The following is a 24,912-nucleotide window of genomic DNA, read 5'->3' on the forward strand; positions in this document are numbered from 1 at the left end:
GAACAGCTTAGTTTATGAACAACTTGGATTAAGAACGCTGCAAACCTGGAAGTAGGTGTTTCGGTTTGTGAACTTTGCCTTGGAAGCAGAACATGTTCGGATTATGTTTGTAAACCAAGGTACTACTGTACTGTGATTGAGCACCTTTCTTTGTTTAGCATATATTGTATTGGCTTACCTAATCATATTGATTCATTCAGTAGCACCTTAAAGACCAACTAAGTTTTTATTTTGGTATGAGCTTGCATGTGCATGCACACTTCGTCAGATACACTGAAACAGAATCACTGAGTGTTTCAGTGAATCAGTGTTTCAGTGTATCTGACGAAGTGTGCATGCACACGAAAGCTCATACCAAAATAAAAACTTAGTTGGTCTTTAAGGTGCTACTGAAGGAATTTTTTTATTTTGCTTCGACTCAGACCAACACGGCTACCTACCTGTAACTAATTATATTGGTTAGGATCCAAGGAGATCGTCAGTAGCATGCTGTGAGCACCTATAGATAATCTAGGATTTTCAATTTTTTTTTCTGACTATAGCTTCCTATATTTAATTGGATACCTTTCCCAGAGATTGCCTTAAGAAGAAACTGAGTTTAAAACCTCTGGTTGGTGTGTGTGCATGTTTTTTTTTGGGGGGGGGTTCTGCACAACCTTACAATTTTTTAAATTGACTACACAGATTTCTTCTTATGTATGTTCTTCAGTCATATAGGATAAGAAACAGGAACTGACTTAGGTTGTCTTGCCATCTTATAATGCACCAATCAGTAGGCCCACCTGGGAACTACTTATTATTAAAAACATCTTTATCCGACCTTTCAACCATATGGTCTTCAGGTAGTTAACAACACTTATTTGAAACAATATCACAATCTAAACAAAATCTGAAGAAACCGATAACTTTAAAACATTTCAAAAGGAAGCACAAAGCAGCAAATTCAAATGTTGCTCTGAGATAAGGTAAACAAAATATTTTCATCTGGTGCAAAAAAGAAGAAGATATAATAATGTAAGCAAACAGAATTGGGAAATAGTCACCACAGGTAATTTACCACTTTCTGTCAAGGCTGGGCATCCAGAAGAGGAAAGGCTGCAAAACAGCACCTGAGTGTAACAGCACTTAACTCCTCAGGTGATAATCTTAACAATTTGGCAGGTATATATAAGACCAGGCATCCCCAAACTGTGGCCCTTCAGATGTTTTGGCCTACAACTCCCATGATCCCTAGCTAAGAGGACCAGTGGTCAGGGATGATGGGAATTGTAGTCCAAAACATCTGGAGGCCGAAGTTTGGGGATGCCTGTTTAATACCTTCCGATACTTTCTGAGTCTCACACCTTGGCTTACAGGTGAAGACCAGCACGTTGAATCACATTGAGAAACAAATTAGTAGACAAGGAATGCTTGAGCTATGGCAGAATATGCTCAGCCCTGGTTGTATGTGCTAATGTTATACAGAGAGATGAGTTTCTTTAAAATGTTAACGTGTTTCTGTTTTTGATCTGAGCAGCGCCTCTTGCTTATGAACCATTCTCAACTCTTGCCATGATTTATGAAGACCAAGGAGACATGGAGAAATCGTTGCAGTTTGAATTGATTGCTGCTCACTTAAACCCCAGCGACACTGAAGAGTGGGTTAGGCTAGCTGAAATGTCTCTTGAACAGGACAATATTAAGCAGGCTATCTTCTGCTATGGAAAAGGTAAAGTAATGGATTTTTAAGAAATAGAACATCCTTTAGTTGCATTTTCTTTTCTCCTATCTATTGATTGTTTTGCATTACTTACAACAGTAAGTTTATTAGCTGCTAGAATTTGGTTGTTGGCAGTATTGTTGAACCCATTTTCACTGGCAGACTTTGGATGATTCTCCCAATCCCTCTGGAATCAGATTTCGGGTTGTGTGTCTGTGTTTGGGGGGAAAGCACAAGTGGGGTGGGGTGGGGAGCCATGTCTCACAAGCAAGTCCTTTTCCAAGGGGTAAACCACACCCAATGTATTTATATGCAAGCTAATTTAACAGCTTAGCTGGTTTAGCTAAGAAGTAACAAGACTTATCATCAAATCATTCCTCTTGGTGTTCTGATAAAATGACCCATGAGAGCTAATCCTTGATAGCAACTTCATATTTTCAAGAATCTTCCCCAACGTTATACTGTATGCAACAATAATGTCTCACAACAAATATAACTGATCTGTAGAAAAGACTCTAAAACCTGAAATAGGAGACAATGCACGTACTTTTGTAAATCAAGAAAATCTTTAATCAAAATTATTTTAAAAAATAAACTTGACCGTGTTCTAGTGGGTCAGCAGTCTTCTATAAACCTTTATTTCTATTTTTTAAATAAAAAAATACTGCGAGAAAGATGATTACAGTGATGCAAAGAGATGCAATATTACGTGTGTGAGAAAGAAAAACCACCTGCCATAAATTGCACTGGAGCCTAAGAGCGTCTTTTGCTGGATCAGACAAATCTGTCTGCCAAACCTAGAATTCTGTTTCCAATGGAGACAAGTCCAGGTGCCTTTGTGAGCTCCACAGCATTTGATACACAGAGATATAGCACTTCTGAAAATTGGTGTTTCCACTTAGTGTATAATGAAAACAGATTCTTCGGGCTGTAAAAATCTGATCTTGTGCCTGTTTGTCATGGCAGGGTGCTTGTTGTTATTGTTGTTATAACTATTGTTTTGTTGCTTTGGTATTATCATTATTATAACATTATTGAATACTGTATAATAATGCCTCTTCTTATTTTTATAGCTCTGAAGTATGACCCTACCAATGTGCGTTACTTGTGGGAGCGATCGAGCCTCTATGAGCAGCTGGGAGAACATAAACTGGCGATGGATGGCTACAGACGCATTTTAAATCTTCTAACTCCTTTCGATGGGGATCGCTTTATGCATCTGGCTAGGGATATGGCAAAGTAAGCGTTTAGTCAAACATTTTACAGCGTGCCGAGGCGAAATGTTGCATCGCTGCTGCTGTCCCAAGAATGTTTGTGTTCCTTGAGGCAAACAAGGGCGACCCCAGTTTTTGGGATTGAGACACACCAGGAAGGCAGGAAAGAGGTTAAGGAAGAAAATAGCATTTGATAATGTATAAATGACAAGAGGGTGCAAGGGTGTTAGAGCAGAATGATTCTCTTTATTATTTACATGTCAGATATATCGCACAATGGAACCCGAGGATTACATGAGATTCCCTGATTGTCTCTCAGCCAGGCACTGTGACCAGAGTTGGGCCGGCTTAGCTGACTGGGCTGTGTGCCCTAAAACCATGCCCTGATCCTTTGGCGTGGGGACAGTTTTATAGAAATGAGCTTTAAGGGAGATGGCTTTATATAGAAAGCTAATCCCACACAAAAAGAAATGGATATTGCTGGAGTCATAACCATTAGATGGAAATTTGCAGCAACTGGTGAAATGTTAGGGACACAAATGGTAAAGATGGACACATTTTAACATTACTTCCATATACTTTGCATGAACACATGATAGGTGTTATGGACTGGGGGGCATTTGCTTTACGGCTTGCCTAGAAAATTCTCTAATGGCTTTATATGTTTTCTTTTAATTTTTAAAGCAAATTATTACCTGGATTTAACTCTATTACCTTACTGCCGTTTCCCACAGGAGCTATTATGAAGCCAGTGACATCACTGCTGCTATTGAGATAATGGAAGAAGCCTTTGGTAAACACCAGAACCTCGTATCCATGGAAGATGTCAATATAGCTGCCGAGCTGTATATCTCTAACAAACAGTATGACAAAGCCTTGGCCGTAAGCACGTTAAATTAATTTCCTGTAAGGGCTAGCTGTGTTAGGCACATTGGAAGTGGAAAAAATTATATCTGTCCTTGCATTTATACCCCACCTTACTTGTGTCATGGGGTCCAAGGCAGCTAGGTGGCCTCGGTTCAGTATACCTGAAGGAGTGTCTCCACCCCCATCGTTCTGCCCGGACACCGAGGTCCAGTGCCGGGGGGCTTCTGGCGGTTCCCTCGTTGCGAGAAGCCAAGTTGCAGGGAACCAGGCAGAGGGCTCTGTGGAACACCCTCCCATCAGATGTCAAAGAGAAAAACAGCTACCAGATTTTTAGAAGACATCTGAAGGCAGCCCTGTTTAGGGAGGCTTTTAATTTTTAATCGATTATTTTATGCTTCTGCTGGAAGCCGCCCAGAGTGGCTGGGGAAACCCAGCCAGATGGGCGGGGTATAAATAATATATTATTATTATTATTATTATTATTATTATTATTATTATTATTATTGGTGGGCCTCCCAGGTACCAGTCATACAGGTAATGGCCAGACTCATCCTTGCATGGCTCCAGAAAATTGTTGGCCTTGCATTCCTTTTTAGGGTCTTGGATCACACCCACAGCATACCTTTAAAGCACTATTATACAACAGTTGTGGAGAATCCGCAGTGCTATAATTTGTTAAGCATGCTGGGAATTGTAGTTCTGTGAGGTCAGCGCCCATAACAAACTACAGTTCCCAGGATTCTCCGTGATGGTTGAAGCAGTATAATAGTGCTTTATGCATATGATGTGTATGTACCTGACACTCGCCATCCTCCAAGATGCCGGGTAGCAAGCAATACGTTAAACAATTAACGCAATGTGTCCAGAATAAAACCCATTTACTATTGTAACCTCCTGTACTGCCTTAACTCCTGACCGTTACAAGCAGGCTAAACAAATGGTGGTTGCGACGCTTCCAGAATATTCTTGAGCTTTCGTAATTCCGCAGGTGAAGGAGTTGTACAGCAGTCAAGAGGAGTGCTTAACTTTGTGCCCTTGCTGGTGTTGGGAGAAATGTTAAAAAGGGTTGCTAGACCGGAGGTATCTCTCCCAGAAACCCCAAAGGAAAAGAGGCAGGCTCCAAGTGAAAAGACAGGCCTTTATTGACATGCTAATGCACTCTGGGGCAGCCTCAAAAATATGGCAGAAGGCTGCAGAGAACCACATCCCAAGCAGTGTTTCTTATACACTTCCAGATTGCACACATGATTTCTGTTCACCAATCTTAACAGTTGCATCTCCGTGTCATCATCCTGAACCAATCAAAATCATTTGGCTCTTCAGATCAGCCCTCATCATAATACCATGTGATTACATATAATCATTTTTCAATGTCTTCCTTTATTAAGACTCGTGACTAATTTTCCTGTTCATTAAACGTCTCCCTATATCCCTTTTCACCTGTCTACAAAACAATTCCAAGATAAATCACAATGACCATGCCTGGCTGATTCTCTTTTCATGCATACAGTGGCCACCATAGATTATAACAGTTTATTCTTTTCAGAGTTCTGTGGCGGACATTCGCCGCATACACCATCTAAAAGCAGCTAATTCTGTACTGTAAAAGATAGGCAGACGCAGGCCTCTTCAGTTTAGCTAGGCCAGGCAACCCCAAACTTCGGCCCTCCAGATGTTTTGGGCTACAATTCCCACCATCCCTGACCACTGGTCCTGTTAGCTAGGGATCATGGGAGTTGTAGGCCAAAACACCTGGAGGGCCGCAGTTTGGGGGTGCCTGAGCTAGGCGATAGGCTCCAAAGAAAATGGAATTGTCAAAACGATAACAGTTTTACAAAATCTCTATTTTCTCCATCGTTGGCACAGCGTTCTTGGCTGAGCTTAGGGAAGGTTGCGGTCCTTTAGTTATATTGAGCCTGAGCAGGGATCTAAGAACCATCTAAGATGTTCAAGGAAATGCAAGGTAGAAGCCTCCTTACTGCTATGTTTCTCCTGGAATCTCAGGCCTTTGTGGGGGGGCAGAGAAGGGCAAGATTGCATAGCTCTAACATCCAGCTTTTCTTGATTATGTGGTCATTTCAAACAATGACTCCTCCACTTACATTCTGAATTGGTATAGTCCTGTGACAGGACTCTGCCATTGGTTGTCTCTAGCAGTGGTAGGCATCGTGGGGCAGCGCCACGGGGCCATGCTCCCAACAGTGGCATCACTTATCAGAGGGAAGGTGAGGGGCGGGTGGCAACTAGGATAGGGCTGTCTCGTTTATTCCTGGGGGGGGGACCATTCCCCAAGCTCACTATCCTTGTCCAGGCAAATTTCCGGTTGCCTTATTTTAAAAAGTTTCCCCCTGTCCTAAAAATGCTTCCCGCCGCCCCAGGAAAGCTGGGTCTCTTCCCCCCCCCCCCAATGTCAATAATTGCTTTTTGTTTTTTTAGGCCATTACAGATTTTTCAGGAATTGTCCTGGAGAAGAGAGAGGGACCAAACGATTCTTCAGAAAATCAAGGTACACTACTAAGGTTATTGGTTACTTCTGCAGTGAGCTGCACCAGTGGTACATAATCTCCCCAAGTATTCTGGTTTTCTGATGTGACTTGGAAGATAATGTCACTAGATTCTTGGTGGCATTGTGTCGGTTTACATTTTGCCTTTATTTTTAAATGCCTTGGAAATGAACGACTTGGCAACACATCTGTACTGGAGCCAGTGATGCCCCTGGCCACTCTTTCCATCTGCTAGATCAGGCACCCCCAAACTGCGGCCCTCCAGATGTTTTGGCCTACAACACCCATGATCCCTAGCTAACAGGACCAGTGGTTGGGGAAGATGGGAATTGTAGTCTGAAACATCTGGAGGGCCGAAGTCTGGGGGTGCCTGTGCTAGATGAAGCATTGTTATTATTTGAGTGCATATATGGTAGGGGGGATGGAAATTGAATTGCAAGCCCAATTATGTTATTGAGACATCCTGTTTATGGAGCAGTAGACCAGACGCTTATAGCATTTGCAGGAAAGGAACTGTTTGTTTCATTTGGAAATTTTATTTCAAGTGCCTTCAGTGACTTAGCTATCCTTATGGATTCCAGTGTCCTTCAATTTCTAATATTTTCCATTAACTAACTCAGTTGCTGCAAAACAGGTGTCACAGGTTACCAGCTAAATGTGAGATCTGCTCCTGCACTGCCTTCAGATACAAAACCTTGCCTTAAGGAGCAATTGGGATACTGACTTTCAGCTGCCATGGGACCTGATGGTGCAGGATAGATAGGAAATCCAGTTAATAACCATGTTATTAATAACAAATTTCAACTGTTTCTCCCCCTCCTCTCCATCCCGAATCAGTGTTTTAACTGGACTTTGCCCTCTGTTATATACTCTAAGAGCAAAATCATTTTTAAATTGCTTATTTGTTAAAGTGTATACTGTATACTGTTTGGTTGCAGTAAAAGCTCCCAAGTGAAGGATTGGAGTAATCTAGAAATATAACCTGGCTGGAACCCTAAACAGAAGCACTCCATCCAGCAACGTTTTGTAGGTCCCACTTGTAAATGATGCCATGCTGGTTAGGGGGGAAAAAAACCTGCTGTTATCTTCTAGTTTCAGAAAAGGTTACCTGCTCCATACCTGAAGGTGTTCCCATAGACATCACGGTGAAACTTATGGTATGCTTGGTGCACCTGAACATCTTGGAGCCTCTCAATGTAAGTCCAAAAGCGAATGAAGAAAAACAGAGAGGTTTTCTTGGGAGTCAGTGTGATTCCAGTGAAGTTACAGTAAAGACAGGGTTTTTTTTTGTTTCTATAAAAATATGATCTGGGATCCAAGAAGCAGCTTGGGCAAATTGTCCTAACTCTGTGGACAGTTTCTCGTTTTAATGTTTCCTACGGGACCGCCTTTCCCGGTATGACCCGCAGAGGACATTAAGGTCCACAAATAATAACATACTGGAGATCCCGAGTCACAAGGTGGTTAGGCTGGCCTCGACCAGGACCAGGGCCTTCTCAGTACTGGCCCCGACCTGGTGGAACGCTCTGTCTCAGGAGACTAGGGCCCTGCGGGATTTGTCATCTTTTCGTAGGGCCTGCAAGACAGAGCTGTTCCGCTTGGCCTTTGGACTGACGCAGTCTGACCCCGGGGTTACCCTCCCCTAAAGTTTTATCTTATAATGGTTTTATTTTACTTGTAGATTTTTAATTTTAAAATTGAATTTTAACATTGTATTAATCTGCATTTTAATTGAATTGTTTCTTTTATACCTGCGTTGATATTTTTGTTGCTAGCTACCCTGAGCCCGGTCTTGACTGGGAAGGGCAGGGTATAAATAAAATTATTATTATTATTATTATTATTATTATTATTATTATTATAAAGGTTATGCTCTTGCCAAATCACAAATTGTTTTTCTAACTTCCCTCTGCTTTGCCAGCACTTTGTCATGGGGCATTCTGGGGCTGTAACTTTTTTAAAAAGACGAGAGGTCTAAAGTCCATTTGAGCTCATGAATTGGATTTTTAAAAAATGATTTTTAAAGGGATTTTTTTTTTAAGGCGGGAGCCGGGGAGGTTCTGTCCATGAGCTATAATAATGCATAGCCTTTATAGCTTTGTTATGTCAAGGGAGATTAGCATGAGTGTTCTAGAATGGTATACCAGTAAGCGTACAGTCGACATCGGGAATATTTGCACCATATGTGCTATGGCTCATTCCTAGTCCAGCTATACAAGTCTAAGCCATAGAAATGTGGTCAAAGCCTATCCTTCAACCTTTTTCTTTTTTTCTTTTTTAAATATAAAATAATCTTTATTAAATTTTTAAAAAGAAGAATATCATTCCCTGGGAAGAGCATTCCACAGATGGGGGGGCCACTGCAGAGAAGGCCCCGTTCTCATGTTGCCACCCTCCGAACCTCTTGACCTTTGGCCATGATGTCTGGGAGTGAAGGGACCTTGTGTCCAACAACATTTGTGCGGGGGGGGGCATAGGTCCCCTGGCTCAAATCCCCCTCTTCCAGTATCATGGCTTCTTTCTTTGGAAAGGCCTGAAGGATGTATTTCAAAAAAAGTTACACTGGATCGTTTTCGCCACATGGGCATTTTTGTTCTAGAATGGTATACCGGTAAGCGTACAGTCGACATCGGGAATATTTGCACCATATGTGCTATAGCTCATTCCTAGTCCAGCTAGTCAACCTTTTTCTTTTTTTTTCTTTTTTAAATATAAAATAATCTTTATTAAATTTTTAAAAAGAAGAATATCATTCCACCTCTGATCCACTTGTTGTTGTTGGAATCCAGCTATTATTATTATTATTATTATTATTATTATTATTATTATTATTATTATTATTTGAATTTATATACCGCCCTATACTCGGGAGTCTCAGGCAGTTCATAGAATAAAATCAAGATATAAAACCATGAAATACATAATAAAAATAAAAACAACCCAATAGCCCCCTCCCAGCACATTTTAAAAGGGCATAGGATGTAAATCAGGTCAGCCAAAGGCCTGGTTAAAGAGGAATGTTTTTGCCTGGCGCCTAAAGGTGTATAATGAAGGTGCCAGGCAAACTTCCCTGGGAAGAGCATTCCACAGACGGGGGGCCGCTACAGAGAAGGCCCCGTTCTCATTTTGCCACCCTCCGAACCTCTTGACCTTTGGCCATGATGTCTGGGGGTGAAGGGACTTTGTGTCCAACAACATTTGTGGGTGGGCATAGGTCCCCTGGCTCGAATCCCCCTCTTCCAGTATCATGGCTTCCTCTACAAGGGTTCTTGGGAAAGGCCTGAAGGATGTATTTCAAAAAAAGTTACACTGGATCGTTTTCGCCACATGGGCGTTTTTGTCCATCTGATGGGTCGGATCCTGCAGGAATCCATCATCCTGCTTATGGAAAATCTCTGTAGTGTGCATCTTGCCATACCCTAAATCAGGCATAGGCAAACTCTGAGCTCCAGATGTTTTGGGAGTCACCCCTAGCTAACAGGACCAGTGGTCAGGGATGATGGGAGTTGTAGTCCCAAAACATCTGGAGGGCAGAGTTTGCCTATGCCTGCCCTAAATCAGGGCTGTGGAACCTTTGTCTCTTCCGATGTTGTTGGACTCCAGTTCCCATTAGCCCTGCTTTCATGGTAATGGTTAGGAATGATGGGAGTTGTAGTCCTGTAGCATCTGGAGCAACAAAACTTCCCCAGTCCTCCCTTAAGTAGTTAGGGTCCTTTCATGACATTTTTTGAAATTAGTTGGTCTTCAGGGGAATGGGATGCTGCAATACATGGTTTGGATTTAATGTTTTCAATTTGTCCGCGGAGAGATGTATTGACTAAAGCAGGCATCCCCAAACTGCGGCCCTCCAGATGTTTTGGCCTACAACTCCCATGATCCCTACCTAACAGGACCAGTGGTCAGGGATGGTGGGAATTGTAGTCCAAAACATCTGGAGGGCCAAAGTTTGGGGATGCCTGGACTAAAGCAAGATTACTTTACAAAATGTTCTAGAAATTCAGTTAATCGATCATTTCATTATATTTTTTTGCATCTGTTTACGATTAATGTTTTCATTTAAAAATTTTTGTGCTTGATTTTTGTTGTTGTTGTTCTGCCAGCTCCTATTGACCACACTAGTGGAGCAGAACCCTGAGGACATGGGAGATTTGTATCTCGATGTTGCAGAAGCATTCCTTGATGTCGGAGAGTACAATTCTGCACTCCCCCTTCTGAGTTCCCTGGTGTGCTCAGAAAGATACAATTTGGCGGTTGTTTGGCTCCGTCACGCAGGTAACAACGCTGCTGAAATTGCTAGAAAGCTCTTCTGACACACTAGATGGGCTGCATTTCTTAGTGGAAGATAAGGTGGTTGGGGTTTTTTTGGGACCCTAATACTAGGGGTGCTGATTTCAGGGGTGGCAAGCATAGCTGCCAAGTACCACGTTTCCCCCGGGAAACCCCCGTTTTTACTTACCTTTTCCCGGTGGTCCCCCGTATCACTTCGTCTCCCGTTTTTCTCCGTTATTTTCTCCTGCCAGCGGCCATTTTTGTTTTCTGATTTGCCCTTCTATGGGCACCAAAAATGGCCGCCGCCGACACTGGAAGTCGCGTCGACGCACTTCCGGTCATGCGTAGAAGCTACGTTTGAAGCTGGCAGCGACCATTTTTGGTGCCCATAGAAGGGCAAAGCGACACTGGAAGTTACGTCGACACAACTTCCGGTATCACACGGCTGCCGGTCCCGGATTCTGCAGTCCGGGACTTGGAAGGTAAGGTGGCAAGATTCACAGTGAGGCTGAAAGACCCCGACCAGGATAGATTTAAGAGTCTCTTGCAAAAAAGCAATTTCTTTAGGAGCATTCCTTTTAATGCCTTATAATGATTAGATTTTATGTATTTATTAATCCTTATATTTATATGCCACTGGTCCCCTAAAAATGCATCATAGCTGTTTCGAGCAGTATAAAAACATAAAACCAGAAAGTAAAATAATAGAAGCTAAAAAACAAGCTAAGATGTGCAAATCTGATGTATGTTGGGAATGTAAGGAAACAAAAGAAACATTTTTTCATATGTGGTGGGCATGCAAAATAGTTAAAGAGTATTGGGAAAGGATATATAACGAGATGACAAAAATGTTTTTTAAAAAACATTTTCCCCAAAACCAGAGGCATTCCTTTTGGGAATGCTGCAGACGTCAGAAGTACCCATATCTCAGAAAAAAATATTCTTATATGTTTGCTAGCCCAAAATATTCTTATATTTTGCTAGCCCAAAAATGGCGGGTGAGTGAGGACCCCAATAAGGAGGATTGGCAAATTAAAATGATAGAGTATGTAGAACTAGCAGGTCTAACAAAATAAAATAAGAGAGCAAGAAGATCAAGTATATAAAGAGGAGTGGGAAATATTTGTGGAGTATTTGGAAAATAAGTGTAAACAAGTGAAAACAAGCTAGCAGGACTAAGATAAATTCAACAGTGTAATGTAAATAAAGGGAGAATAAGGGGAGAAATTGAATTAAATGGATGCATAAGAATATGCAGGAGTAGTGGGAAAATTAAAAGAACCAGGGAAGGGGAATAAGGGCTGTCGTTGAATGTATTTTCATAAGGGACAATGCTAACAGTGAGAGCGTATATGTGAATGTGGAAATTGCAATACGTAATCATAAATAAACTATAAAAAAGCTAAAGACAGATTAAAAGCAAAATAAAAATAAAACCAAACATCAGTAGTAGTAGTAGTAGTAGTAGTAGTAGTAGTAGTAATTTACTATCTGTACCCCACCCATCTGGCTGGGCTAAGTGGGGCAGCAATTCTTTGCCTTTCTTTCCAGAGTGCTTGAAAGCTTTGGGCTACATCGATCGTGCGGCGGAGAGCTATGGCAAAGTTGTCGACCTCGCCCCTTTGCACCTGGATGCCAGGATATCTCTCTCTACCCTCCAGCAGCAATTGGGCCGGCCTGAGAAAGCCCTGGAAGCACTCGAGCCCATGTATGACCCAGACACCCTGGCACAAGATGCCAACGCCGCTCAGCAAGTAAGCGTTCGCCTGTCCTTTGCCCACCTGCCTGCCTGTCTCTTACTTTATTTATTATTGCATATATCAAGGAAAACTCCCCCATCCCGCCCCCCTCTTCCCCCCTCTCTTCTTCCTAATGTCTCAACAAGCAAGATTGATGTGTAACAATGGAAAAATTATGAGACACTGCATTACCTTTGTAAACCAAGAAAATCCTCGATAAAAAGTTTATTTAAAAAACAAACAAGCGAGATTAAAATCCTGCTGTTTTCATTACAGTACATCTGCTTACAGTGGTCTCCTAAGTAAATTATAAATTTTCCCTAGTAAATAAATCCTTTTAATAGTAGCAAATATTATGAGCTTTGTGGTTTACATTGCTCTTCTGCGTTTAAATTATTTGGAAGATGCTGTGCTGTAATTTTCTTTACCATATGGATAAATACATTTGGCTGTTGCAAGTAAAAAGATCCTTCTCTTTCTGGTCCCTCAGTCATTGGGGGGACGGGGGAGGGGACAGACTTCCTTCTAATGCCAGTAGTCTATTATTAACGTTTGTAAAGTACTAATAAATGGAAGAGAGGACTTTGTGCGATCTAACTTTCTCCATGTGGCGCTCAGGAACTGAAACTGCTGCTTCATCGTTCAACGCTGCTGTACTCTCAAGGCAACACATATGGCTACGTTGATTCCTTGCTCACCATGTTAGCCATGCTGTTAAAGGTAAGCGAATTATTCCATCTCCTCCTTCAAACAGCACACCTAGTCTAAAACACCCCCTGCTAAGTGCATGATATATATATATGGACATGATGACAACTGGGAAATTGCTATTACAGTATTATTTTTAAAAGAACTTGTGCTGTGTTTGGTGACCGCCTTATAGACATTGCCCCTTGTTTGGGCCCAGTTTCTTTGGTTTCATGCAACAGGAACCTGTGGATAATGTTCAGCTGTTGACAGTGCTATCTTGTTCCATTACACCAGTTTTATTTATTTTACATAAACCTTATGTATTCTGCACCAGCAGAAATACTGGCGCTTTTCAGCTTGAGTTTGGAATACTTTCACAAGTTAAAACAACGATGGTCTGTACCTAACCATGAAATTGACTGCAGCAATGGCTATTCCTAGATTCCAATGTGCTCAACATCTACATATTTTGATTCTTCTTGACTGTCTTCCAGGTTGCTATGAACCGAGCTCAGGTGTGTTTAATATCCAGTTCCAAGTCTGGCGAAAGGCACCTTTATCTAATTAAAGTGTCGAGGGATAAAATATCCGATAACGACGATCAGGAAACTACTAACTGTGATGCAAAAGGTAACCAGCAGTGTGTGTTTGTATGTGTTTTCGTTTTTAAAGAAGAGGCTTGTCTTGTCCTAGAAGGCATTTTTGGCGTGATAAAATCTCCTCTTGCCTCCTCCTCCTTGAATGGTAAAGGTAGGGAATCTGACCTCTAGTATATGAGGCCTAGAATATTCCTGTCCTGTAATGTTCTGATTCTGTGTCGTTGTGGAGACCTACATCTCTTAAATTGTGCATCTTTGTCAGGTGTATATTTCTGCTCTTCAATTGCAAGAATGGATAACTACCTGGTAGTTCTGTCAACTGGGTTGGATGCCATTGTGAAGGTTTTCTTCTTAGTGACAAGCACGTTATGGAAACAATTGCCTATAGAGATTATTTCTGCCAACAGCAGGCTTGTCCCCTTCAGATAGTTTTATTTGCAGCTTTTATCGCCTTAGGTTTTATTTTGGTTTTCCACCCTGAGAATTGTCATACTGAAGGATGAGCTCTTGATGTTCAGAATGGATTAAGATATTGCTTATAATTCTATTACAGCAATATTTGTGGTGCTTACAAGCGTGCTGACGAAAGACGACTGGTGGAGCCTCCTTCTGAAGGCAATCTACGCTTTGTGCGATCTTTCTCGCTACAAAGAGGCAGAACTCCTAGTGGACTCTTCGCTGGAATACTATTCGTTCTATGACGACAGGCAGAAGCGTAAAGAACTGGAATACTTTGGTCTCTCGGCTGCAATCCTGGACAAGAATTTCCGAAAAGCTTACAATTACATCAGGTGAGTTGCTCCAAAGGGCTTCATTGGGCTGGAGGTTGACTGCGCAAATAGCACTGCCTGTCTGGCATGCATCTGAACCAGACTCTTGCCTTTAGTGATTAAAGTACGATTCCTTTGGTCTCTGAGTGAGTCTAACTGGTGTTTGCTTCCTCCATAGGATAATGGTCATGGAACACGTCAACAAACCTCAGCTTTGGAATATCTTCAACCAAATCACCATGCACTCGCAGGATGTGCGGCATCACCGTTTCTGCCTTCGATTGATGCTGAAGAACCCCGACAATCATGCGCTCTGTGTCTTGAATGGCCACAATGCCTTCGTGTCTGGTAGCTTTAAGCACGCTCTTGGTAAGAGACCATTAGTATTGCTTGATAAACCTCACAAATGCAACCTCTGATGAAAGTGTTTGATGTTGAACATCTCAACCCTTCCTTTAGAATGCAGTGTTTCTCAAACTTGGTTCCCCAGACATGGTTGGACTACAACTCCCATCATCCATCCCTAGCTAGCAGGACCAGTGGTCAGGGTTGATCGAAGTTCTAGTCCAGGAGTCAGCAAACTTTTTCAGCAGGGGGGCGGTCCACTGTCCCTCTGACCTTGTGGGGGGCCGGACTATATTTTTAAAAAAGAATGAATTCCTATGCCCCACAAATAACACAGAGATGTATTTTAAATAAAAGCACACATTTTACTCATGTAAAAACACGCTGATTCCTGGACTGTCCCACGGGCCGAATTTAGAAGGCGATTGGGCCGGATCTGGCCCCCGGGCCTTAATTTGCCTACCTATTTTCTAGTCCAACAAGAGCTGGGAACCCAGGTTTGAGAATCAATGCTTGAGAGAGTGGGCTTAGATAATGTCCCTAATTAGGACACTGGAAGCTCTGCAGAAGGCTGCATGTCTGTGAATGTGCTCATGAAGCTCTTATCCACTCAGATCTGATGAGCATTGTCAAAACCAATTGCCTGTTAGGCAGATATCTGATAAACAAGACACTGAACCAAAATAGCTTTTGCCATAATTAATCTGTTAGCCTTTTAAAGTGCCACACAAGGCTGCTTGCTTTTGTTGCAACAGACGAGCACAGCTACCCCTCTGAGTCCCGTTTCCCCTATTTTAAGACGTAGTCATAAAATAAGTCATAGCAGGATTTTTAAGCATTCAAGGAATATAAGCCATACCCCAAAAATAAGCCATAGTGATAGGCGCAGCGGCAATGCTGGCCGCGGCAGGAGGAAAAAAATAGGACATCCCCTGAAAATAAGCCCTAGTGTGAATTTTTGAGGAAAAATAAATATAAGACGGTGTCTTATTTTCGGAGAAACACGGTAGAGATGAAAGGTGATGCTGGTTTGCTTTCATCATTTAGCTAAATAATTGTTAATGGACGTAATGTAAAGCAGAGCCTATATGTGTGTGAACATTTGTGAAGAATCTATAGGGAGCTTTTAAAAAGTAAAAAAACCAACAGCAATTTATGGTCAGGAATGAAAAGGAGTTTGCTGTTACTCTTCGTAACTCACGAGCTGTGCAAGTTGAACAGTAAGCAGAATGCAGGCGTCTCCCCGCTTCTGTGTGATCAGCACATGCACTCCCACTGATGACAAGGTGTGTTGTTTTGGGCTCCAAAAGGGGGCAGGTGTGGAGGCAGAATTGGGGGCCGGAAACAGAACCCCTGTGTAAAGTAGAGATTCCACTGCATCTGATGCTTGAAAAAAAGTGTAATCCACATATGTAAGAAATCCATGGGTTGGATTACAGAGCTGTTCCATTCCCTTTGCCACCTCCACCTCCTCCCTAGTAGGAGCCCTGCTGAAAAAGTTCCCCTGAAGGTCAGGGGTTCCTGGTGAATAGGGGGGCAGCCAAAGGCAACTTCAGTGAGCTGTGTTCGTTATGGAAGTATCTGAAAGGCTTTTTGTTAAGCACATGGTTTTAATAAACAGTATTTCAAAGCCATTCGCTGTTTCCTCCTAGGGCAGTACGTACAAGCTTTCCGCAGTAATCCCACCGAGCCTCTCTATAGCCTTTGTATAGGCCTGACTTTCATCCACATGGCCTCTCAGAAGTATGTGTTAAAAAGGCACACGCTTATAGTACAGGTGAGTTTATTTTTTTGGGTTTTTATCCCGCTCTTCCTCTTTTGTAGCACATGGTTGCATAGCATGTTCTCATGCTATGATGGTTTATTGTGTTTTTAATATTCTGTTGGGAGCCGCCAAGAGTGGCTGAGGAAACCCAACCATATGGGTGGGGTATAAATAAATAATAATAATAATAATTGTTATTATTATTTAGCATGTTGAGCGGCAAGGGTTGAAATGGGTCTTATGGTTTCCCCTCATTGGTGTCTGATAAAGCATAAATGCAGCTTACTTTGAAGTCATTATTGATCATTTTGTTAGTTTTACACACACGTATGGCTATTCTCTCTGTTTCAATATTTGGTTTGCTCTGGAGAATATATGGATTAAGTACATCGTGGGCATTTTGTGTTGTTTCACCTCTATACCATTTTTCTACCACAGCTATGAGCACCCAGAATGTATTTTCTGCTGGGATTTAGCAAATAGACTTTTGCAACCATAGGCCTCTTAGCACACAAATTGTACTGGAAGTACTAAAAACCAACCACTGTGGGCTTCATTTTTCCTATCTACATAATAATTTTATTTTGCCTTTTCCCCAATCAAAACCAAAGCAGAATTTTCTTCCCTTACATTGATTTTATAACTCCTATATGCCCTAAAATTAAGGCTGCAGTTCTATTTTCACTTCCTTGGGAATGAATCTCATTGAACGCAGTGGGATTTACTTCCGAGTACAGAATACTTAGGACTGATAGGTACACAGTCTTGAATATGTCAACAGAAACCTAGCTTACTCCATAAAGACTAAGTTAACATATATATAGATAGAATGCAATCCAGCCCCAGTGAAACTTTTTAAGTCCTACTGATTTTTTAGGGGAGACGATTTGATGAATGTGAGCTTAACTCTCCCATTCCAGCTAACAAGAATGAAAACGTCTATGCCTTGACTGGATTGTATTCTACCTTTATACAGCTTGAAAACTATTTACCTCTTTGGATTTTTAGTCTTCTCTGAGTGGAATAGCTGATAGAACAGAATACTGTACATTATATCAAGCTAATGCTGCCCTTTAACTCTGGCCACTAAATCCTCACTCTGAAATCTTGCTGGTATGAGCAAAGGATTCTAAATGTTGCTGTGCAAGTCTGTTCTACTGCTTGTCTGTCACCTTGGTAGAAGAGTGTGTATTTTTCCTTGTGTTTTCTCTAATCCAATTCTGTTTGCTCCGTTGGTCTCTTGCTTTTGGACGTGGCCCACCCTTCTGGATTAAAGTCTGAAATACAGTGATCAATTCCATTTTGGATGTAATTCTTCTAGCAGAATGAGCACTATTCACAGTGCTCATGGGGAACAAGATAGTCACTCTTGGCTTCCTTGGTTACAGGGATATGCTGAGATTCTTAAGAGAAAATGGGCATGTTAAAAAAGAAGGGAGACTGAACTCAATAATAATAATAATAATAATAATAATAATAATAATAATAATAAAATTTATTATTTATACCCCGCCCATCTGGCCGGGTTCCCCCAGCCACTCTGGGCGGCTTCCAACAAAACATTAAAATACAGAAATCCATCAAACATTAAAAGCTTCCCTAAACAGGGCTGCCTTAAGATGCCTTCTAAAGGTCTGGTAATTGTTGTTCTCTTTGACCTCTGGTGGGAGGGCATTCCACAGGGTGGGTGCCACTACTGAGAAGGCCCTCTGCCTGGTTCCCTGTAACTTGGCTTCTCGTAGCGAGGAAACTGCCAGAAGGCCCTTGGCGCTGGACCTCAGTGTCTGGGCAGAATGATGGGGGAGGAGATGCTCCTTCAGGTATACTGGACCGAGGCCGTTTAGGGCTTTAAAGGTCAGCACCAACACTTTGAATTGTGCTCGGAAACGTACTGGGAGCCAATGTAGGTCTTTCAGGACCGGTGTTATGTGGTCTCGGTGGCCGCTCCCAGTCACCAGTCTAGCTGCCACATTCTGGGTTAGTTGTAGTTTCCGGGTCACCTTCAAAGGTAGCCCCATGTAGAGCGCATTGCAGTAGTCCAAGCGAGAGATAACTAGAGCATGCACCACTCTGGCGAGACAGTTTGCAGGCAGGTAGGGTCTCAGCCTGCGTACCAGATGAAGCATTGTCAAGTGAATTTGGCCTGGTAATTATCACTTTGGTTTTAAAGAACTCTTCCATGGGTTTTATTCTCCTACGTCATAAGAAATAACGTCTTGCCGGGTTGGGTTTTTTTTTTTTTTTGCTTTGTTTTCTCAAACAAATTGGGACTGCAAGTACAGTTACGTATTAAGATTTGTGGCAGGATGCAGAGAGAAGAAACATATGTATTGGAATTGCTGCTTTGTAGGTTTTTTCCAAAAGACTCAGTAAGCAAACAAAATGATCAGAATGCAATGTAAGGTGGGATACAGATACAGCAGATAACAATGGGCAGGATCCAGGGTGAGGAGCGGTGGGGGCTTGTGTTTTCTCTTCCTAGGGCCAAAGTCAATCTCCGTTTTTTTCAACTCCACATCCTTGTACTATATGCTAGCATCTGACCAAGTCCTAGTTTTGAGAGTTAGGAGAATGGTGGACTTAAAAAACAGCCATCTTGCTCATCCAGAGAGAATGGCCATGGGAATCCTTTTGACTGCCATTGCAACCTGCTCTTGACTCTTTCAGATTAAAAATGTTGTCCAAGAATTAAATAAATATGGCAATGGCTGGTTTTAAAATTCCACTCTCATTCCAAGTACAGTTGTACCTTGGTTTTGGAACAGCTTAGTTCCCGAACATTTTGGCTCCCGAACGCCGCAAACCCATAAGTGACTGTTTTGGTTTGTGGACTGTTTCTGGAAGCCGAACATCCGACAGGGCTTCCGAATGGCTGCAGGAGCTTCCTGCAGCCAATCAGAAGTCGTGCTTTGGTTTCCAAACACTTTGGAAGTCGAAGAGACTTCTGGAACGGATTCCGTTTGACTTCCAAGGTATGACTGTATTCGAAGCTGGGGCAAGAAACCTTATTGGGGGCAAAGACAGCTCTACATTTGACTTAATGCTTCTTGTTCCTTAGAATTTCTGGTTTTCACACAAGACCTTTCTCCCTCTCCCACCTTGTATACAGGGCTTCTCATTCCTCCAGCAATATCTGAGCCTCCGTGGTTCCTGTCAAGAATCTTTTTACAATTTAGGCCGTGGCCTTCATCAGTTGGGATTGGTACATTTGGCAATTCACTATTACCAGAAGGCACTGGAGCTTCCCCCTCTGGTCCTAGAGGTAATGTATGGAAATCTTAGCCCATTGCAATTGAAACAGACATTTGAACCATGCTTGCAAAGTGCAGGGTTCTCCATTACAGTGGTACCTCGGTTTACAAACACAATTGGTTCCGGAAGTCTGTACTTAACCTGAAGCGAACTTTCCCATTGAAAGTAATGGAAAGTGGATTAATCCATTCCAGACGGGTCCGCGGAGTACTTAAACTGAAAATACTCAAACCAAGGCGTACTTAAACCAAGGTATGACTGTAATGGTTTTAGCATGCTATGCTCCATTTTCTGACATTGTGGAAGGCCAAGGGAGGTAATCCAAAGTGGTACCGCTTTTATTTATTTATTTTTATAATAAATTTTATTCCATTTTCCAATTTATCCAATTAAAATAATAAAAAAACAATCTTTTATACAAGACATCTTAAATTTTCATCTTACATCTTGCTCTGCCGAGCTACGACTTCCCCCCCTCCCTTCATGCGGGTTTCTTGTTGACTCCATTTTTGCAGTTCCTTTTTGACTTTTTTAATCAATTCGTAGGATTTATTTCAATCCTGCAAGTGTTTTTAAAGATCTACAGTTTTTCTCCATATAATCCACATATTTACTCCAGTCTTTTTGAAACCTTGTCTCCCCTTGGTCGCGACTCTTGCAAGTCAACCTAGCGAGTTCAGCATAATCCATCATTTTAATCTGCCACTCCTCAATTGTTGGTAATTCCTGTAGTTTCCATTTTTGGGCTAACAAAGTCCTAGCCGCGGTTGTCGCATACATAAACAATACTTGATCTTCTTTTCTAATCTCTCCTCCTATTATTCCTAACAAAAATGCTTCCGGTTCTTTTGGGAAAGTATATCTAAACATCTTTTTCAACTCATTATACTAAAGTGGTACCGCTTTTAATAACAGGTGTTAAAGATTTGCAAAATAAACAGATTAGAAGCATAAAACATAAGTTTGGGTGGGTAGCTGGAATGTTTCTTGCTGAAAAAGCAGGACAAGTAGTGCAAAACACCAACAGTAAAGCTTTTCTAGGAAGTGTGCTTACGCTCCCCAGGCAGCTAAAAATGCTAACACCGCCAACCCCAAGATACAGCAAGGTTGAGTTTTGTGCCCAAGGGACTCCATTCAAAATCGGTTATCGATAAATTGTACCCCTTGATGCCTTTCATGACTGCGCCTAGTTACCCAATCGTATTTGAAAATTATGACCATACAAAGCAAATGCAGGCAAATTCCAGCTCTATTCCCCCCCCCCCCCCCGGCAGCATTGGCTTTTAAAATGGCAAACCCGCCTCCTAAAATGGCACATAATTCCGATCACTGTTAATTCCTCGTACGTTTATGCAAGACTTAAGACAATACCGCCCTCCACAGACAGGAAATCTACTCTTGTATCCATTGAAAAGTTGACTTTTGCATCTCATGGAAGCTGCCGAGCTTCAGTTTGCATGTTGCACTGCTTTGAGATGAGTAGCCCACTAGTCCCATCTGAGGAGGCCTTTATGTTACTGCTGCTGGAAGGAAAGGAACAGTTGGTGTTTCCTATGAAAAATGGCTTTCCTGTCCTTCCATTTCCCTAGCAGGTTGCTGCTTCCAAACTTCCTTCATCCTCCACACAAAGACTCAGCTCTGTTGTTGGGCTTTAATAATAATAATTAATAAATAACAACAACCGTTTGACCATCTTGACATAAGTTTTTAAAGTCATCTCAGGGTTTGCCCGTGTACCGCTTTATAATTTTTGGAGAAGTGTGACAGATTCAAAATCTGTGTTAAGAGAGCTGCCTACTAGCACTTGCATTCTGAAAGAGGATTTGAGAGCTTTGGCAGGCTGGAATGGCTGTGATGAAACTGCTGTATTATCATGTATGCAATATGTGACAAGTACCCCTTTTGTTGCACTTGTTCAGGCAAGTTGTTTTTCTTCCTTCAACTAGGGAATAGAAGCCGACCAAACAGACTTGCGAAGGGATGTTGCCTTCAATTTATCGCTCATCTACCAGAGCAGTGGAAATATTAGAATGGCTCGGAAAATGCTGTACACGTACGGAATTGTGTGAGGTGAAAGCTAGCATTGAAAAGGAATTGAATGAAATACGATGGATTACTTTCCCTGCTTTTGAGGGGATGGGAACCTGGTAATATGCCGCTGCCTTTCATGGATCTGAGGCTTTGTGACACCTGGCAACCTCTGCTTAAAGATTTCTCCGGATTGGCTGAACGTGAAGCAGCCAAGTAGACGGTGCAGGTTTTTACGAAGAGGATCCCTGCTAAGGATTAAGCAGATCTAAGGCGTGACACTGACCCCAACCTAACAGGAGTTCTGGAATGTGCAGTGTTTTTTAACATACAAATTGTGAACTGAGTAAGTCGCACATCCTAATAGCCAAGCACACAGAACTTGGGACATTTTGCTCAGAATGTACAATTGGGAATGTACAATTGAGTAAATGAAATGTGTTGGATAACTCACCAGCAAAAAGGCTCCTACCTCTTCAGTGGGAATAGATCAGGTGCCTGCTTTCAAGGATATTTAATATACATTAGTCCTCTGTGTCTGGAATACCCCATAATCGATGAACCTAGCGAAACCTTTGGATCCTTTTTCCACGTGCGTGTTTGTCCAACAGTTCATTACTAAGGAGATTCGTAAGTTACTGTATTGTTTGTTTGCACCCATGTGAACTTGTTTGTGAAATCTAACCATTTTTTTGCTTTCTGAAACCGGAGCGAGAGAGAGAGATGGTTTGAACTAAAGCTATACCTGCTCACCTTGAAGTAAGACCCATTGCGACTTATTTCTGAGCAGACATAAACAGGATTGTGCTGTAGGATGCTAACTCTACCAATCCACGCTTGATTGCCAGTATACTGCACAGAAGTGTCGTTCTAGTTACCCTTCAGAAATACAATCAACAAGGCAGCCCTGTATATAGAAGTTTTTTAGTAGTTGATGTTTCATTGTGTTTCAGTTTGCTGGAAGCTGCCCAGAGTGGCTGGGGCAACCCAGTCAGATGAGTGGCAAATAAATATTATTATTAAGGGCATCCACAACCACTCCTGTGCACAGGACTGCAGTCTTAAACTATCCTGTCACAAGCTCTATTCCCTTTACCTTGTCCTTTGCGCATATATATATATATGTATATGTATGTATACTGTATATGCAATCTTATAAATGCATTATTGGCTGCTTGACACTTGTTTTAAAAAGAATGTGGTTCCAGAAAGGAGTTAACGCTTGTTTGATTAAATGTATACATTACTGTCACTACTTATCGTATATGCAACATGTCGTCCTACAGGTGAGCGCACCTCATTTTCGTGTATTACAGCTTAAAGAGGAAGAAGAGGTTGTTCAACAGGGAGAGAAACACAGACTGTTGTAGAAAACAAATAGTATGCTTTAATTTTTAAATACACACACCTCCTCCCTACACACACAGATCAGATTTATATATTACATGGTAGCGGTCAAACAAGAGGAAAGGTACCAGAAGTACAGTACATTGTTGCCCATGATTTAGGGAGGCTCTGAGGCCAGTTTTGCTCGGTACCCAAGCTTCCTTTTGCAGGCCCACGCAACTGTTCCTAGCTGTGTGAATTTGTCACCTGCCCCCTTCCACTTTAACGATTCTAGAATAGAGTAATCACTGTTTGCATAATATTTCATCACCAATGATATACTGGATTGTTTTGTGCCTTTGGGTTTTCCTTACCTAATAATTAATGAGCAGAGCAAGGCACCCGCAACCTCTTGAGACTTAGGGAAGAGGATAAGGTTCAATACATAGCAGGAATGGCCAACATAGTGCTGTTCAGATGTTTTAGGCTACAGCTCCCATTATTCCTGCCCTGTCGTCCATGCTGCCTGAGGCTGATGGGAGTTCGAACCCACCATCCTGATGACATATTTGCTTCCCCCTGCAAGATATAGGTACGGGCTGTTATTGTCAGAGGGAAAGCATTTTCAGCAAGCACTGCATTTTTACAGGAGGAGAAGATGTATGTTGAAGGGTAGCTTTGAGCAAGCACAAGTCCATGGAACGCTGATGAAGGAAGACAGACATTTCGGAAACCAGCATTGGTGCGTTTGAATAATCTACGACACTGCCCCGTTTTAGGATTCAGATCTGCTATTTTTCCAAAAGTCCCCAAGGCTTTTACCTACAGAGAAGCCTATCCTGTAGCAGTTACACCCTCTGGGCTTGTTGTGCATATATTTGGCACAAACTTGCCCCTCACTCCGTGTAGAGATGCAATTGCAGGGATTTAAAGACCCCAGGGGGAAGCATTTAGCAGGCTGGGGAGCTGTAGAAACAGTTTTTTTAATAAAACAGTTTGAAAGTTCCCCAGAGGCATTATAAGAATCAGAAAGTTGAACCCAAAGATTTAGAGGATTCCTAGCTGCCAGTCAAGTTTGTGTGTATATATAATATATACACTTTTTTAAAATGACTTTTTCTTCATCCCTATAGAGCACAGCTAGTTCACACAGGAGTTCTTCCTCTGCTAGCTTCAGGAAGTAGGTGGATGCTCACATATTAGGTCCAGCCTTAGGCTCTGCCTAGGTATAGCACCACTGGCAGCCTGAGAAGTGGTGTTCACAGGTACAGGATTATACCTTGCAGCCTGGAACCTCCTGGAAAAGCAGCCCTTCACTTGTTCAGCTCACTTAGATATTTCCTCTTGATGAACTGCAGGTGGTTCTTGGTCTCCCAGCGCTTCAGGCATGCCTGAGAAGGAAGCTTGGTCAGCCTTCCCTGTAGACACATAGGATGCTTAGTCAGAGCTGCAAGTAACTCACATTAATATTTTCTCTTGCATGTTCTGTAAGGGGAGCAGATCAGCCTTTTAGATTGATAGGGCCAGGTCGTAACTCTTGGCTAAGCCTAAAACACACACAAACCTCTAAGATGAAGGCATCTGCTTACTAGTTTAGTGAATCTATCAGAAAAAAAGTCAGTCCAGCAATAAATATCTGGAAGAGCCAGATAATCTGTTCTTAAGTTCAGAACAGAGGTGAGTTTTGAATGAGGGACTGTCTCATGGAGGATGAAGGCCGAAGGGTTTGAGCAGGCATCCCCAAACTTCGTCCCTCCAGATGTTTTGGACTACAATTCCTATCTTCCCCAACCACTGGTCCTGTTAGCTAGGGATCATGGGAGTTGTAGGCCAAAACATCTGGAG

The 24,912-nt window shown here is 42.1% G+C and overlaps 2 protein-coding genes across 3 annotated transcripts in view; one reads left to right on the forward strand and one right to left on the reverse strand.

Annotated features, from left to right (window-relative positions):
- Positions 1 to 22,993, forward strand: part of GTF3C3 (general transcription factor IIIC subunit 3) — a 28,032-nt gene extending 5,039 nt beyond the window's left edge. Inside the window, exons 5-18 of the mRNA XM_035136563.3 lie at positions 1,517 to 1,708; positions 2,773 to 2,938; positions 3,648 to 3,795; positions 6,217 to 6,286; positions 7,377 to 7,480; positions 10,385 to 10,556; positions 12,105 to 12,307; positions 12,911 to 13,012; positions 13,477 to 13,612; positions 14,135 to 14,372; positions 14,530 to 14,720; positions 16,349 to 16,473; positions 19,571 to 19,723; positions 21,660 to 22,993. Coding sequence (XP_034992454.2) covers positions 1,517 to 1,708; positions 2,773 to 2,938; positions 3,648 to 3,795; positions 6,217 to 6,286; positions 7,377 to 7,480; positions 10,385 to 10,556; positions 12,105 to 12,307; positions 12,911 to 13,012; positions 13,477 to 13,612; positions 14,135 to 14,372; positions 14,530 to 14,720; positions 16,349 to 16,473; positions 19,571 to 19,723; positions 21,660 to 21,782 — 2,123 coding nt within the window. The 3' untranslated portion in view covers positions 21,783 to 22,993. The remainder of the gene's footprint in view (positions 1 to 1,516; positions 1,709 to 2,772; positions 2,939 to 3,647; positions 3,796 to 6,216; positions 6,287 to 7,376; positions 7,481 to 10,384; positions 10,557 to 12,104; positions 12,308 to 12,910; positions 13,013 to 13,476; positions 13,613 to 14,134; positions 14,373 to 14,529; positions 14,721 to 16,348; positions 16,474 to 19,570; positions 19,724 to 21,659) is intronic.
- A 110-nt stretch (positions 22,994 to 23,103) lies between these two features.
- The window catches only part of CCDC150 (coiled-coil domain containing 150), a 40,325-nt gene continuing 38,516 nt past the window's right edge, over positions 23,104 to 24,912 (reverse strand). The window contains exons 28-29 of one of the 2 annotated variants that reach the window (XM_088653137.1): positions 24,347 to 24,485; positions 23,104 to 23,646 (exon numbers count right to left, since the gene is read on the reverse strand). In XM_088653137.1, the coding sequence (XP_088509263.1) occupies positions 24,381 to 24,485 (105 nt within the window). In that variant the 3' untranslated portion in view covers positions 23,104 to 23,646; positions 24,347 to 24,380. Of the gene's footprint in view, positions 24,486 to 24,912 lie in introns of both variants that reach the window. The other variant, XM_060281499.2, reaches the window with a different exon arrangement.

This window comes from Zootoca vivipara, chromosome 1, assembly GCF_965207765.1.
Source record: "Zootoca vivipara chromosome 1, rZooViv2.hap1.1, whole genome shotgun sequence".
Taxonomy (NCBI): domain Eukaryota; kingdom Metazoa; phylum Chordata; class Lepidosauria; order Squamata; family Lacertidae; genus Zootoca; species Zootoca vivipara.